The sequence below is a fragment of the Canis lupus genome, chromosome 18 (genome assembly GCF_048164855.1).
Source record: "Canis lupus baileyi chromosome 18, mCanLup2.hap1, whole genome shotgun sequence".
Classification (NCBI taxonomy): Eukaryota; Metazoa; Chordata; class Mammalia; order Carnivora; family Canidae; genus Canis; species Canis lupus.
This window is the reverse complement of record NC_132855.1, coordinates 49,010,058-49,028,011: the sequence shown is the minus strand read 5'-3', so window position 1 is coordinate 49,028,011 and position 17,954 is coordinate 49,010,058. Positions and strand designations below refer to the sequence as shown.

Here is a 17,954-nt window from a genome sequence, read left to right as displayed (position 1 = left end):
TAAGATTAAACTCCTTTGGGAAAAGTTGACATGTCTAAAATATTTGATATCTCCATGCAGGAATATAGTATGTTTCAATTTATTCAAAACGTTTCTAAAGATTGTATTTTTTTTATTCATGAGAGACCCACAGAGAGAGGCAGAGACATAGGCAGAGGGAGAAGCAGGCTCCCTTTGGGGACCCTGATGTGGGACTCCATCCCAGGATCCCAGGATCATGACCTGAGCCAAAGACAGATTGTCAAATACTGAGCCACCCAGGTGCCCGAAAACTTTTCTTTTAAACATACAGAAAGTGCGATTTTTTTCTTAAGTCTTGTTTCTTAAGTATTCCTTAGTATTTTGCAATTTTTATTTCTTTGTGAATAGAATTGTTTTTCCTCAGTATATTTGAATTGGTTATTTCTGGCACATAGAAAGCTAGCCCTCTTTGTATTTTTATTTTGATTTAGCTGCCTTTCAGACCTCTTATTTGTTTTATAATTTTAGGTTTTTTCCTGCATTCTCTATTTTTTGTACACAGTGCCAACATGCTGAGGTATTGGAAACCTTATGAAAAAAATAAGGCACTAGCTTGAAGGGGAAGAAAAAGAGATTCACTATGAAACATTTAGAAGTAATTAGTATGTAAACACTAACTTTAACACTAAATTAGTATGATTCCCATAGAGCAGTGGTTCTCAGGCTTGGCTCCCATTGGAATTACCTGAAAAGCTTTAGAAAACCCTGATGGCTGGGTGCCTCCCCCAGATACTCTGCTGTAATTCCTAAGCATCGGGATAGAAAAACTCTGCAGGTGATTCTAACACATATTTATAGGTGACTTAAAATAACAATTTCATTGTCATACAAAAATCTCTCTTTCCTTCCTGATTATTAACTTTGTGTTTTGACATATCTAACTCTTGATTTTAAAGAAAAAAAATATTTTTTAAACATATACTCAGTCTCAAAATCATATCTTCCCTTATTCACCAAGTCTTTTTTGGAGCAGTGTTACATTCCAGACATACTGTTCAGGGTATAGGAATGAATAAAACACATTACCCTCTGACATGCAGGGATTTTTATCTGTTTGAGTACTGGCTTGAGTTGGATTTTGGATTTGTAAGAGACCAGGATAGAGCCTAAGCAGCCGGAAGGATAGAATTACCATTGACCATGATGGAAAATGTTCCAGAAGGAACAGGTTTAAAGAGGAGGAATAGGAGTTAAGTTTGGATCATGTAATACCTGTTTGAAATAACTATTAAAGTCCAAAAGGAGTTAAATAGGCAGGTGGATGTGCATCCATGCTTGGGGGCAGGGAAAGGCTGAGCTGCAGAAATAAATTAGTGATATTTAAAGCCATGAGGCTAGATGAGCTCACCAAATGAATACCCATAGATATAAAAATAAATACATTCAAGGGATGAGGCCTGAGGTTAACTGAAGCTTCAAGATAGAATGCAAGCCAAGAGAAGAAAAATATTTGCAGCATGAGGGAGTGACCGACTGTATCAAATTCTGCTGCTAGGTCAAATAAGATGAGGACTAGGAACTGACCATTGGACTCAGCAACCTTTAGGTTTGTTTTCTATTCCAAAATCATCTCAGTAACCATCCAGGCTTCCTTTTGTGATTTACCATCTCTCTCCCCCTCTGCCCTGCTTCTTGGTATGGGGAAGAGAGAGAGAGTGTTCTTATGTTTGGGAGATTGTAGGGCTCAGGGGTAGCCCCCTAGATCTGGAAATATTGCTTCCTTTTCTTATACTTTTTCTCTCTGAAAAATCTCTCTCAGCTCATTTTGTTAGCCTCTGATGAATAAGGCACATAGATTTGTAAAAAGCAGTTCATTTAAAGATTATACTAGCAATTGCTTTATCATGAAACCATGTCATATCACAGACATGTAAGTAGAATTTACAATTCTACTAATCCCTTAGAAAATCACCCAACACAGAATGAGCAAGTGGGTGAGGTAGAAGGCAGGACTGGGTGTGATAAGCACTGCTGGTGAGGACTTTTGGAACTGTTTGGAGTTTTGCTACACTTCATGGCCCTCACTTCCAGCTTCTTCTCAGAGCTCTTTCCATGATAGCTCCTGAGATCTGAACTGGTCAGGACACTTGGAAATGGGCCCATCTTTCACCTTTCTGGATCTTCCCTTTCCCGGCTAGAATAATAAAATGAGACCTCGAATTAGATGAGCTATTTCTCTTTCAATTTTAAGGATTTATAATTCTTAAATATGAAATAACCATTTCATGTTCTATAGCTTGAACAGTCCTTACTTTTAAAGTTTCTGATTGGGCTAAAATACTTCTGTGTGCAGTGCTGGCCATTCCTTTGCCTTCTATCTGACTTAGATTTTGAAACAGGCTAATGGGGGGCAGGGTGCCTGGGTGGCTCAGTGAGTGAAGTGTCTGACTCCTGGTTTCAGATCAGATCATGATCTCAGGGTTGTGAGTCCAGCTCCGTGCTCAGCACTGAATCTACTTAAGATTCTCCTTCTCCCTCTGTCCCTCCCCTCTTCTTTTTCAAATTAAGTAAATAAATGAATAAATCTTTTTTAAAAAGGCCAATAGGTTAACCCTTAAATGAGATTTACACTGGTTTCTTTCATCATCCTACATTCCAATTTCTGAGTAACCTAAATGTGATGTGTTTCCCCTTGAATAGTACCACATTCATTTATTCTGTAGGTAGGATTTAGTAGCTATGTGTCAGGTACAACAGTAATCTCTAGCAAGGCAGTTCTTACTCTCAGTTGGAGGAGATAAAGAGATGGCCAAAAGAAGGTGATATTTGGTTTCCAGGAGAGGACAAAGAATGTATCACAGAGAAGATAAGGGCTTCAGGTGAGAAGGATGAGAAAGACTTTATATATGTAATCTAAAAACAGACAGGCATCCCAGGCAGAGAAAATGCACATAACTCTGAGGGAAAATGGCATATGTGGGAGGAAGGTCACAGAATGCACTGAGGAGCCTGCAGTTAATGAGCCTGAGTTTTTAGCAGGAGGTGGAATATGGGGAACATTATATACTGAACTAGGCAAGTTATGGCTTTATTTTATTTTTTTCTTCTGGGGCAGCGGAATTGACAAAGGACTTACTCCCTGGCATTCACTGGGGCATATGATATTATTCACCAGAATCTCCAAGGTATACGCATAGGGTGAACATTCAACATGCACTCCCTTTGGGTGTTCCAATATAACCCCCCTCCCCCCCCTCACACATCCTCCCTTCCAAAAAGCCATAACCCTCAAATGCTGTGGAATGAGTTTGTCCAAGTGTTCTGAGTTTGAGAACAACTGCAGAAGGTGAGAAGCACCAGTAGGAGTGTTTTCCACAGGAAAATGTCTTGATTTGATTTGATAATTTCTATTCCCTCATGTTTTTTTGCAGATATCTTACCATTAAAATTGAGATGTAGATTATATTCCACAGATGTATGTGGAAAAGAACAGCACAACGTCTGCACCCAGCGTTGCCCAGAATGCGTGACTGGAGCAGTCAGAAGGCTCTTTTCAGGTTGTTAATGAATCTGCTTGCTTTACCTACAAAGCTAATTTAGATTGTCTTTAAATAGTATAGAATCTTTTGAAAATATCCTCAAAATCTCACATTTTTTCCTCAAAATCTGTCAGACTTAAGAGTGACAAAAAAGGGAAAATATGCAAACATGTGGTTCCCAAGGGCACTTAAACAATAATAAAAGAAAAATTTCATTTTACAAAATAATTTATTAAATTATTTCTTAAGTAGCAAGTTATCCTCGTAACGTGATGTACATGAGTTCAACTACAGGTCTTCTCTGAAACCTATCTTTTGGATAGTGAAGCTCACAGATTCCTCTGAATGAGATAAATTAAAAAAGAGGAAGCTAGAAATAATGAAAATACATCCTTAGGACTTAAGTGGGGCAGGATCCTCCTCCCTCAGTTTGGAGCCTAGGTGTCTGGAGAAGAGCTTTCTATAACCATGTGGTTGAACGATCTTGTCCTGCCTCCACTCTTATTATAACAATGCAAAGGGTGGTCAAACAGTAAAGTGAGGCGGTTACATGGTCACTTAATTATTGATGATATTCTGGTTTTGAATTCAAAGAGTCAGGAAGTTCATGGGCTTTCTTCATAGTGGCCCACAGCCCTACTGCAGCTTTCTACCATCTAGGGAGAGTCCTTTTCTTAGAGCAGTGTTTAAGTATATTGTGGAACACGGATGCGCTGAGAGAGAAATAACATCTCCTCCTCCACAAAGAGCTGAAGGAAGCCTGTGGGAGACAATTACCACCTGGCTATCGACTGTGTTATTGGTAAATAAAGGCCATTTCTAAACAGAGATCAGTTGAACCAAAACACTCTGAAGCTGTGGCTGCGTTGAGGGACAGCACCACCTAATGGCAGGAGACACACAGGAATGGATGCCCATTGGTATGCTTTTCCATTCTGCATTTTGAACACTTATTCTAAGACTTAGGGATGCATTGTGGATACAGCAGTCTCTTTTCATAACCGGCTTAACCAGATAGCCTCCGACTGAGCCTCAACACTGTGTTTTGCAGTGGTTTGCTGCCTAGTAATTATAATGATGGCCAATGTTTTTTTGAGGTCTTGTTATAACAAAGTATTAGGCTAAGTCCTTTCCCCAGGGTTTCTGTGTACAGTTGTATAGGTTGTGCCCTGCATAGGGATGCCTTGGGTGAAGGCACCAAAGGAATGAAATCATCTTCATCTCCAGTCATTGATATGAGTGGCCTGGCGAAGGGCTGTGCCTGCCTGGAGAGAGAGTTGAGATTTTCTAAATTGCACAAAGGTGATGTCTAATGCAATCCTGTCATCTGTGCATTAACTCACATTTAATCCTCACAACACTCCTGCAAAGTAAGTGTTACATTATCATGGTCCTTTCTCAAGGAGGAAGTAAGCCTTAGGAAAGGTTAAGTAAATTGCCCAAGTTCCCAGAACCAGTGAGGGGGCACAGCTGACAGACTTGATCATATGCTAAGATACCTCCCAGCAGCGTGAGTGTGTGTGTGCACATGCACACACGGGTGCTTCTGTGTCAATTACCGTCTCCATCCCCATGCTGGAATGAGAGAGGTAGTGTAGTGTCTTCTCACTACAGAGGAGCTCCACTCAAGTGGCCCAGAGCAGAGGCAAGCTCAGAGCTGCTCCAGTGTCTGGCAAGTGTGATTGAATGTCTGCTCTGCTCAATGATTCAAGCAACTCAACAAGTAGCTAAACCAAAACGACATCAAGCATTGCATTAGAGAACCTAGGGTTACCATATACCTCAAGCCTTCACCTGCTACCTTTGCTTAACTTGTATGCTCTCTGAACAGACTTTGCACATTCTTTCCCGTATCTTATTCACCCTGTAACCCATTTCAAATGCCTTTTGTTGCCACTCCCCATCTCTGCGTACAGAAGTCTTGCTCCTTTAAGACCCAGCACCTGGGTGGCTCAGTGGTTGAGCATCTGCCTTTAGCTCAGGTCATCATCTTGGGGTCCTAGGGTCAAGTCCCGCATCAGGTTCCCTGCAGGAAGCCTGCTTCTTCTCCCTCTGCCTATGTCTCTGTCTCTCTCTGTGTGTCTTCCATGAATAAATAAATAAAATATTTTTTTTAATAAATAAAATCTTAAAAAAAAAAGACTCAGATTCACTCTTCCTTCTCCACCTCTACGAAATTTTCCCAATCATAATTCATCTCCTTTTCTTCTTTATTTTCCGATTATATATTTGTTTGCCTTGTACTATATGTGCATTTCTTACATTGGGTTTTAATCTGTAAACAGGTTAATCTGAGGACACAGGATGTAATGCATGGGATTTGCACAAAGCAGGAGTGCAGTAAATGGGAATTGAATGAAAGGCCTGGGGACCTAAACAAGAGCAAGAGAAACCTGCAGCTTCACCATAGGTTTCATGTTCTTACTTAAACTAAATGTCTAAATAGGCATTTCATAACACAGGGAATAACAAGCTGGGAGTCTGAAGGCAAATCCACAATGTATTGCATAACATAATAGATTTGATTTTAATAAAGACCTAGTGAATAATTTAATTAGTGTGATTTGCCATAATTAACTCCGCTCCCAGGAGCTGAGCAAGTTATAACTTTGCAAATCTCTTGGTAACAGGCAGATTGCAAACTAGTTCAGAGTTAATTTTTAACTTTCACTTTGGCTATGATTGTCTATTAGAACCTCAGGCTAAAGATAAGCAAAAATTAAGTCAAAGAAAGAAACAGAAAAGTCCTTCAGAATATTTCTGAGAGTATTTCTAGAGAATGTATTTTGCATAGAAGTGAATTGGGAATTAAAAAAAAGACTTTGGGAAACAAACAGAACTATTATAACCTCTGCAGTGAGTCTATAGCAATGTAGAAATTTAACAATAGTCATTTGAAAAATAAATTTAGGATTCTTCTTCTATAATTCTAACAAGATATTTTTATCTAAGATTTTTTCCCAATTAAGGTTTGGAATTATTAAGGAAAACATATTACAATGGAATCAATGTATTCAAATATAATTGGTAAATTATATGACTATATGCTAAGATACCTCCCAGCAGTGTGAGTGTATGTGTGTGTGTGTGAACATGACCCGCATTTTTATATATTGGATAACGCTATTAATACTGTTTCTTTTTTCTTACCTTTGCATATAAAGTATCTTGTATTTAAACTGTGTTATCATAGATTTGTATTAAGAAAGACAAAACGGGATATGTCAGATAGGAAATAGGAGAAATAAGACTTCACAAAGTTTACTGATGGCAATGGTTCAGTTGCCTGAAGATCTACAAGAGGGAGGGTGGACTATAGGATGGAAAATTCTAACCAAGCACACATGAGTATCATTGATAAAGGAAAGGGTGAGGCATTGAATGAAATTTCTGTACTTCATAGCAATCTCTCTCATAAGCTCTAATATTAAAAGGGCATATACACCCTCTTACACTGTTGGTGGGAATGTGAACTGGTGCAGCCACTCTAGAAAACTGTCTGGAGGTTCCTCAAAGAGTTGAAAATAGATCTGCCCTATGACCCAGCAATTGCACTGCTGGGGATTTACCCCAAAGATACAGATGCAATGAAACCCTGCACCCCGATGTTTCTAGCAGCAATGTCCACAATAGCCACACTGTGGAAGGAGCCTCGGTGTCCATCGAAAGATGAATGGATAAAGAAGATGTGGTCTATGTATACAATGGAATATTCCTCAGCCATTAGAAATGACAAATACCCACCATTTGCTTCGACATGGATGGAACTGGAGGGTATTATGCTGAGTGAAATAAGTCAATTGGAGAAGGACAAACATTATACGGTCTCGTTCATTTGGGGAATATAAATAATAGTGAAAGGGAATAGAGGGGAAGGGAGAAGAAATGGGTAGGAAATATCAGAAAGGGAGACAGAACATGCAAGACTCCTAACTCTGGGAAACGAATTAGGGGTGGTGGAAGGGGAGGAGGTCGGGGGGTGGGGGTGACTGGGTGGCGGGCACTGAGGTGGGCACTTGACGGGATGAGCACTGGGTGTTGTTCTGTATGTTGGCAAATTGAACACCAATAAAAAATAAATTTATTATTAAAAAAATAAATAAAAGGGCATATACAACAGATGGTCAAGGTCCCTATAAGGCAGATAAATATAAAGATTAGTATAACAATGTTAGGAAAATTAAAGCCTCAGACTATTAAAATAACATGTATCTAGGTCAAGGCAGGTTATTTGCTGGACACTGAAAAACATCCAGTTCTGATTACAGAAATATTGCTGATAAAGTTGGAGCAAGACAGGGGTGCCGGGGTGGCACATGTAGTTAAGATCTGTCTTTGGCTCAGATCATGATCTCAGGGTCCTGGGATTGAGCCCATATCAGGTTCCCTGCTCAGTGGGGAATTTGCTTCTCCCTCTCTCTCTGCTGCTCCCCCTGCTTTCTCTCTCTCTCTCTCATAAATAAATAAATAAATAAATAAATAAATAAATAAATAAATAAATAAATAAAATCTTTTTAAAGATTATCAAAAAAATTGGAGCAAGACAGAATGAAAAAGGTATCAGGAGGCTTTGAATGGCTAAATGTTGTGATTTTTTTTTAACTGATGTAAAATATAAGCAGGTAATTTATGAGCAGTTAGGACAGAGATAGATAATCCAGTATGGATTGTGAATAACTTCTATCATTGGAACTTTATTTTACCATTCATGTACCCTTTCATTTATTCAACATTGTAAAAGTAATTTCTATGTGTAAGGTACTATGCTTGGCATTTTTTTCCACAAGGAACACTAGTTGGTAAAGGTCATAAAATTTCTACAAGGCCTTTGACAGAAACTCACTTAGGAACCCCAGGGATAAAATAAAGAAACATGCATGAAGAAAAGGTTAAGTGGGTCAAGACTAAATAACCATACCCAAGGAAAATCTTAATAAAATGCTGAAATGATTTGACTGTGTTCAAGAAGTTCCATGTCTTTATTAGCCTTTTTTTCCCCCACTTTAAATCCATCAAATTCTGTTTTATTCCTGGTCTATTTTTTTTATTGGAGTTCCATTTGCCAACATATAGCATATCACCCATATAGCATATCACCCAGCATATGTCAAGTGCCCGCCTCAGTGCCTGTAACCCAGTCACCCCAACCCCCCACCCACCTCCCTTTCCACTACCCCTTGTTCATTTCTCAGAGTTAGGAATCTCTCATATTCAGTCATCCCCACTGCTATTTTCACTCATTTTCTCTCCTTTCCCCTTTATTCCCTTTCACTATTTTTAATATTCCCCAAATGAATGACACCATATAATGTTTGTCCTTCTTCGATTGACTTATTTCACTCAGCATAATACCTTCCAGTTCCATCCACGTTGAAGCAAATGGTGGGTATTTGTCATCTCTAATGGCTGAATAATATTCCATTGTATACATAGACCACATCTTCTTTATCCATTCATCTTTCGATGGACACCGAGGCTCCTTCCACAGTTTGGCTATTGTGGACATTGCTGCTATAAACATCGGGGTGCAGGTATCCTGGCGTTTCACTGCATCAGTATCTTTGGGATAAATCCCCAGCAGTGCAATTGCTGGGTCATAGGGCAGGTCTATTTTTAACTCTTTGAGGAACCTCCACACAGTTTTCCAGAGTGGCTGCACCAGTTCACATTCCACCAACAGTGCAAGAGGGTTCCCCTTTCTCCACATCCTCTCCACAAACAACATTTGTTGTTTCCTGTCCTGTTAATTTTCACCATTCTCCCTGGTGTGAGGTGGTATCTCATTGTGGTTTTGATTTGTATTTCCCTGATGGCAAGTGATGTGTAGCATTTACTCATGTGCTTGTTGGCCATGTCTATGTCTTCCTCTGTGAAATTTCTGTTCATGTCTTTTGCCTATTTCATGATTGGATTGTTTGTTTCTTGGGTGTTGAGTTAGATAAGTTCTTTATAGATCGTGGATACTAGCCCGTTATCTGATATGTCATTTGCAAATATCTTCTCCCATTCTGTAGGTTGTCTTTTAGTTTTGTTGACTGTTGCTTTTGCTGTGCAGAAGCTTCTTATCTCGATGAAGTCCCAAATATTCATTTTTGCTTTTGTTTCTCTTGCCTTCATGGATGTATCTTGCAAGAAGTTGCTGTGGCCAAGTTCAGAAAGGGTGTTGCCTGTGTTCTTCTCTAGGATTTTGATGGAATCTTGTCTCACATTTAGATCTTTCATCCATTTTGAGTTTATCTTTGTGTATGGTGTAAGAGAATGGTCTAGTTTCATTCTTCTGCATGTGGCTGTCCAATTTTCCCAGCACCATTTCTTGAAGAGACTGTCTTTTTTCCAGTGGATAGTCTTTCCTGCTTTGTCGAATATTAGTTGACCATAGAGTTGAGGGGTCATTTCTGGATTCTCTATTCTGTTCCATTGATCTATGTGTCTGTTTTTGTGCCAGTACCACACTGTCTTGATGACCACAGCTTTGTAGTACAACCTGAAATCTGGCATTGTGATGCCCCCAGCTATGGTTTTCTTTTTTAATATTCCTCCGGCTATTCGGGGTCTTTTCTGATTCCACACAAATCTTTTTGTAATTTTTTTTTTATTTATTTATGATAGTCACAGAGAGAGAGAGAGAGAGAGAGAGAGAGAGAGGCAGAGACACAGGCAGAGGGAGAAGCAGGCTCCATGCACCGGGAGCCTGACGTGGGATTTGATCCCGGGTCTCCAGGATTGTGCCCTGGGCCAAAGGCAGGCGCTAAACCGCTGCGCCACCCAGGGATCCCTGATTCTACACAAATCTTAAGATGATTTGTTCCAACTCTCTGAAGAAAGTCCATGGTATTTTGATAGGGATTGCATTAAATGTGTAAATTGCCCTGGGTACCATTGACATTTTCAAAATATTAATTCTTCCAGTCCATGAGCATGAAATATTTTTCCATCTCTTTGTGTCTTCCTCAATTTCTTTCAGAAGTGTTCTGTAGTTTTTAGGGTATAGATCCTTTACTTCTTTGGTTAGGTTTATTCCTAGGTATCTTATGCTTTTGGGTGCAATTGTAAATTGATTAGCCCTTTAAGTTATATAACTATAACTAAAACCCACCAAATTTGGGGGTTTGCAAAACCTGGGAAGGAAAGAATTATTGCAGAAAGAATTTGAGTTGACTTATCACAATAAATAAAGTATGACAAAATTTCATGAATTAAAATGGATCTGAGTAAAAAACTGGAGCTAAAATAAAAGTGCATATCATTATGATGGGTTCACCTGTCTTAAATGAACCAAAAATTGGCCTTAATCTTTCTAAAAGCTGTTAAAGGAAACCAGATCATTTATAGAACTATTTAATGTAAAACATAGTGCTTGGTACTAGCAGGGTGGCAGTATTAGTATCAAAGTAATAGTGAAACACATCCCTGGAAATAATAGAACACAAGTGCTCATGTTTTTGTCAAAATACAAAATTATCTTAACATGCTAGAAAAATGGGGAAAATCCAACAATGGAATTTATCAAGGACATACTAAAGCCATACATTGAAGTTCAAAATATTAGTCACATAGGTTTGTGAGGTAAAAACCTGGTTTAAAAGCCAATAATATTAAAAAAAAAAACCCAGATACCTTAATTGTTAAATTAAGGTCTTAATTAAATTAAGTATGAGTGAGTTATGCATAGCTATTTTTACAACTACAATCATAATCTTACCTGATATTAATAGAGGAACAGTTTTCCAATCAAAATAGATCATAATAAGTTTTCTGGTTTGAACACAGATAATAAGTTTGTATTTTTCTATTTTTTTTTTCTGGAAATTGATGCAAAAGCAACATGGAGAATGACAACAAAACAAATGTAAATGTCATTCTCAGCAAAATCAGACTAAAATAATCAGTAGACTTCACAAAAAGTAAGGGCTGCTACAAGCATAAAGATTAGAAAGAAATCTTTGCAGGAGGATGTAAAAAGAAGTAAAGAACAGTGAGAAGGCAGGTGACAGCAGATCTTAAAAACACCAGCACATATACACTTCCTAAAGGTGAAGCACTTATGTTCAGAGTGAGTTCTGCAGTAAAAGTTACAGCAGCAACTAAAGAGAGGAAGGTAGTGACACCAACCCTCTTGTATCTGGTTTGGTTCAGAGAACCAGAAAGAGGCAGCTACACCAAGAAACACATGGATGAGTGATAGCTGCAGGAAGAAGTCCCTGTTCTTTTCTGAACATACTTGGCCCAGGAAAATCCAACTTATTTTAAAATGATTAATAAATATGGATGTCTTATAGGACAAATGTAAATACAAAGAAAGATAAGGAGGAGAGTAGCAGAACTTTGCAACAGATAAATTACACTCATATGGAAAGTGTTGCCATTGAGTAGATGAAAATTATGGTCATCTCTTTTATCATTAAGTGGAATAACAATGACACAATTTCATCAATGAAAAGACCACAAAGTAGAAATGTGAGAACTAAGTGAACAGGTGGAAATAGAAAAGCAGAAAGTGAACAAAAATCTGGCCAAATTCAGAAAGAAAAAAAAAAAAACACAAGCTTTTTAAAATCAAATTTGGAAGACTTCTCTAGGGGTATAGACCCCGAAGACAACACAGTATGAAATATAGGGGAAAAAAGTGAGAAGAGAAAACAAAATAGAATGACAAATTTAAAAGCATTAGAAAGGATAGTAGAGTACATATCTATATATTTTTATGTTTAAGACAGTCAAGGTTCAACAAATGCATAGTTGGAGACCCTAAGGAAGGAAGTTTAAAAAAAAAAGAGAGAAGCAAACAAGAATTGAAAGACATAAATAATAAGAACTTCCTGAAATAAAAGATTTAAGTCTAAGTAGGTACAGGATGCACTGTGCGTCTGGGGGAAAATGACCTAAAAATTTAATACAGAGATGTAATCTACTAATGCCATTGGATTTTAAAGATAAATAAAACTTATTTTGCCAGGGTTAAAAAAAAAAAAGATAAAATCATTTATAAAGGGAACAGCAATCTGACATAATATTTCTCCAGAGCAGCACCTAAAGATCCTCAAGGGAAGAAACCATGAGCCAATAATTTTATATCCGGTCATGCTGTCATTCAAGGATCCACTTGTAAGACTAAAAAATACTGTATATTGTTTGCATGAGACCTTCTTAAAGAAACTGGTAGAGGATTAATTCAGCCAAACAATAAATGACTGGGGTAGCTAAGACATATGGATTAGCAGAGAATATTGAAAAAAAATTTACTATAGAACTAGTAACAAAAGCAATGTAGGAATAAGAGTTACAGAACAGAATGTTGACATTACCTAGCCTCACAACATGGAAATGATACAGCTAACATAAATTTGGGATAGGAAGGTAAGTGCAGTATTGATTGCCTCAGTTGGTGTGGCTAGGAAAAAAATGATAAAAAGTAAATCTGACCTACCAAATCATGGAAGTATAAAAATATTTAAACTATCAAGGTGAACACTGAGAAAAGCAATATTTTTTACTAAGATTGAGGGATAGAAAAAATGCAGAGAGGCAGGGGGATGGGTGGGGTCGAAGGAGGAGCATGACTACTTCATTAATTTTTTTCCTAGTAGGGAACTAACAGCAACTGTTTAAAAAAAAATGGAAACCAAGAGAATTATGCAATATTATAAATATAAAGTTAACTAATGAATAAAAAATATATGTTTTTCAAACCTGTGAAGAATTACATAAAAGATAAAAGATGTGTAGGAAAAAGTATTTTTAAAAACTACAAAAATCAGAGCAAATACATCTGTTATACCATTATATGTAAATGAGCCTAACTTGATTAAGGAAAAGGATCAATTTCACACATTCATGGTGATTTTTACCTTTCTCTCCATGTCTTTCTCCCATTTGTGTTGTAGAGCCAAGGGAGTTAGAGGTTAATGGAGTAGGATGTGAATCCAGTAAAGTATACAAGACTGAAATAGAAAAATAAAATAAAGAATGGTGTGAAGGAAAATGAGACCGGAAGTACTTAAACTGATATGAACTGCCTATTACTGGATAAACATGACTCCATTCTTCAAGAGAAGATATTAGATACAAATTCTTTTTTTTTCAAGATTTTATTTATTATTTATTTATGAGAGACACACAGAGAGAAGCAGAGACATAGGCAGAGGGAGAAGCAGGCTCCCTTCAGGGAGCCCGATGTGGGACTGGAACCCACTGAGCCACCCAGGCGTCCCTAGATACAAATTCTTTTGAACAAAGTAGAGTGGGTTAAGAAATTAACTGCTTTGCTGTAAGAATGAACTGCTAGAGTAAATACAGATTACTAAAATAATAGACATTAAATAGTACAGCCTCAGGCCATTTAGGATTAAAGGGGAAAGTAAATTTTAAAAAATAGGTTTATTTTATTTTATATATTTTAAAAGATTTTTATTTTTAATTTATTTATTTATGATAGTCACAGAGAGAGAGAGAGGCAGAGACACAGGCAGAGGGAGAAGCAGGCTCCATGCACTGGGAGCCTGATGTGGGATTCGATCCCGGGTCTCCAAGATCGCGCCCTGGGCCAAAGGCAGGCGCCAAACCGCTGCGCCACCCAGGGATCCCTTGATTGGCCTTTATTTCTGGGATATTCTAACATGAGCAAGGAAAGCTGAATACAGTAAGAAATTGACTCCCTATGTCTTCACTCCAGCACATATACCTGCTTACATCTAGTCCGAGGCTTGCTCCCATCCACCTTGACAGATTATGGTCTGAGCAGATACTGGTTCTGCAAGGGACACGCTGCAAAGGAGCTACAGCTGTGCTTTTAGGATTATTACGTTAATTCTGTTTAGCTTCCCTTTTACACCTTGTTTACTGGCCCTGAGTTACTGTGGGTGTGCTGTTCTCCGTCTTGGTCAGCTGGATTTCTAGGACCAGTATCTACCATTCTTCTTAGCAGGTAGCAGGGAAAGCCTGCTTCTTTACCCTGCTACCCCTCCCTCCTCCAGGCACTGATAGCAACATTTTGGCTATCCCCCTCCTTCTTTTCTTTTACTGCCCCTTGTCAGCCTCATTCATTCTCCAACTATTAAAAATGCATGCAATAGTGTTCTAATGTCATATGAGGGCATATAATCAAGTTCTGCTTATCCGCTAGTCACTGTTCTTAGCCGTGACTTTGTAAGTGGCATATTGGCTCTTTTTGGGTCCTAGCCACTCCTAGACCAGATTTTCTTTTTCTTAATGTTGATATATATCTGAGATATATTTTTAAAAATATTTTATTTATTCATGAGAGATACAGAGAGAGAGAGAGAGAGAGGCAGAGACACAGGCAGAGAGAGAAAAGCAGGCTCCATGCAGGGAGCCTGACATGAGATTCAATCCTGGATCACGCTCTGAGCCGAAGGCAGGCACCAAACCGCCGAGCCACTCAGGGATCTGAGATATTTTAGACCAAATTCCTTTATGTTGTACTGCTTATTATGTTTTTTTACCAAGTGAAATTGCCAGAAAAATCTTAAAAAAAAACAAAAAACAAAAAAAACAGATTCTTCATCCCCTCAATGGTATAGAAGATCGCCAAGACTGCCATTTACAAAATCGGTCTCTTTATCACCACCTCCTGGAGAACTGACTGCATGACTTATGAAGTCATCTTAACTGGCTTTCTACTGAAAAAAAAAGGCAGTTTGGGATATTTTATAATACCTCTAACATTACAGGATTACTTTGTAATGGAGAGAGGCAAGTTGCCTGAATGTATAAGAAGACCCCTGAGACTATTTTTTACTACATTTTATGTTATATATTATAAACTGCATAATATTATATATATTGCAAATAATGGAGCTCTTGGGAATTAAATCTAGATGGACCATGAAATTTGGATTAAAAGTTTCCACAATTAGGGCATCTGGGTGGCTCAGTGGTAGAGCGTCTACCTTTGGTTCCGGTCATGATCGTAGGGTCCTGGGATCGAGTCCCGCATCTGGGTCCCCGCAGGGAGCCAGCTTCTCCCTCTGCCTCTCTCTCTGTGTCTCTCATGAATAAATCAAGTATTTTTAAAAAGTTTCCACAATTAAAATATTTACTCAGCTTTTCAAATAAGATAAAATGAAGTGTAATAAAAAGTTGAAACTGGTGAAAAGATATAAGTGTAGTAACTATTTTTAACTACTCTCATTGACATAAAATGACAGATCTTATTTCTAAATTCTGTTATGGTATTTTTTAAAAAATAATTATTGTTGTATTACTATTTTATTAGTATATTATTATTACCATTTATGTTAATAAATGCTTATTTATTTTAATCTCATAAGATGGTTTCCAACTGCTTAAAAAACATTCCTGACTTTCAGCACTTTTTTTTTCTTCTCTGCTTTTAAGTGGAGAGCAGTAGCTTTTGGTACACAGAAGTGGTGCTAGACATGCCCCCTATTGGCAAGGGTGAAGTGGCTAGAAATCTTTATTACTCCATTCTTCTATAGGTTCTATTTTTCAATAGAGATACCTGTGTTTAACCTCAATGTTAAACTTATTCCACATCTGGGTGACAGTGTTGGATATCCCCATTTTCACACACCAGATAACTCAAATAAGTGGAAACTGATAACCACTAAGATAAAAGTTGGTAATGGCTTTTATCTAAGTTATAGCCCAATTTAGAGTGAGGTTCTAAAAACCACCATATAGAAAACATACCAAAAATTATCTGGTTGTAGTCCCTTTTTAGAAATATTCATAGCACAGATAGAAAAGACTGTAAAGAACTAAGATATTTTGAATATGCCTGATATGAATGGAGGCAAAAAAGATGGGTAATGTCTAAACAATTTGAATTTTAACATTTTGGTCTAAGAACTAATTTGAAAAAATATGATTTTCTTTCTTGTCAAGTTCGGGAGAGGGAAAAATACTCCCTGAGGGGACATTATTTTCACCCTTGTTCCCTGACCAGGAAAACTAAGAGTAAACCAGCCAACATAGTACTTGTCCCCTTTAGATTATTAGGAACGAGCCTCTCATGCCCTGAAAATTGAGATGCTTTCTTCCTTTTCAGCCTTTTGGTTTCATGTCTCCCTCAAGTAATTGGCTGGGAAACATAGCTCCAGAGCCTTAGATTCTAGAGAAACACTCTAACTTCCTGACTTTGGTAAGATTCAGCCCTTTGCAGAAGAGTATCTATCATTAAGAAGCAGTGTAGGAGGTCCTAATTCTTCCAGTTACTTAATTTTGGAGAAACAAGACCTCCCTTATTGGGTAGGCTAGGGGTCCTCCACAGAAAATTGTATAAAACATGAGATCCAGATTTTAGCTCTAAGTCACCTGGCCTTGCTAATTTTGTTTACAGAAGAACTTCCTAACATCTGTCTGCTTCCTTAGCAGAGTTCTAACACTTACCCTCTGGGAACTCTCTCCCAGCTGAGAGAATATAATGCATTTGATGTCCTTGCTATTTACATTAAGATATTCCCAAATCCCTTTTCGATATCACAGATGCCAAAGTTGATTTCTCTTTATAGCCAATTCTACTGTCACCAGCCATAGGTGGTGGTGACTATCAAGCTATTAAGCCCTCTCCATACATAGCCTCACACTTCTGCAAATGGACTGGTTCAGAAAACCTACACATTTCCCCACTACATAGAAATGGTTAGCTATGCAGTATACCTTAGCCCGGATCAGCTAGATCTGTCTAGCCGTGGTGTCTTTTAAAAATATGGTACGTCAGAAGCCTGAACTCCTAAAGTTACAACAAATGAAAACACATGTATCTTTTATAATCACATGATTCTACATTCTAGAACACATCCACAATGACAAAAATTCTTAGAATCTGGAGGTACAGGGAATAAAGTTTGTGACCTCATAAACTTCCATTCATCCAAGTTCTGGTGATTATTTCAGCATTATCTGGTTTGAAAAATAAGGACATTTTCTCTCAATCCCACTATGGTTTCCTGAATCTAATCTAGTGTGTCCAGATATAAATGTCACCATGGCAGGAGCAAATTGATGCATCAGACAGTTTGTTCCAGTTCAGTTGTTTGTATTTTTTTATGTGTATACAACCATACACATGCCTGCTTGTATCTTTAAAATGCATATATGCACACATGTTAATATATATTTCCTCTGTCCTGAATTGTAACTGCGAATGATTGAAATACTAGAAGTTAGAAATTATGATGGAAGTTATGGGGAAGCCTAATTCTTGAGTAATCTGAGCTGGGAAAATTATACCCCTATGGCTCATCTTTCTAGGGACAGCTATCCAAATGTAAGAGAGGAAGATATGTTACTCAGTGTTAGTTTATAGGGTTGCTGTAACAAAATACCACACACTCAGTGATTTAAACATCATTAAAAGTATTAGCTCCTCTGTCTGGAGGCTGGAAGTCAGAGATCAAGTCAGTGTTTGGTTTCTTCTAAGGGCTCAGAGAATTTGTTCCATGGCTCTCCCCTAACTTCTAGTGATTTTCT

At 37.9% G+C, this 17,954-nt stretch overlaps 1 protein-coding gene across 34 annotated transcripts in view; it reads right to left on the bottom strand.

The window, feature by feature from the left end:
* ASB15 (ankyrin repeat and SOCS box containing 15) overlaps positions 1–17,954 on the bottom strand; it is a 64,194-nt gene that overhangs the window by 44,863 nt on the left and 1,377 nt on the right. For 29 of the 34 annotated variants that reach the window (XM_072784397.1, XM_072784393.1, XM_072784380.1 and 26 more), the window contains exon 2: positions 13,349–13,441. The exons of the other annotated variants lie outside the window; for them this stretch is intronic. Coding sequence is in view for 1 of the 29 variants with exons in the window: in XM_072784406.1 (XP_072640507.1) it covers positions 13,349–13,373 (25 nt within the window). In the remaining 28 variants the exon portion in view is untranslated. The remainder of the gene's footprint in view (positions 1–13,348; positions 13,442–17,954) is intronic. 34 annotated transcript variants of the gene reach the window in all.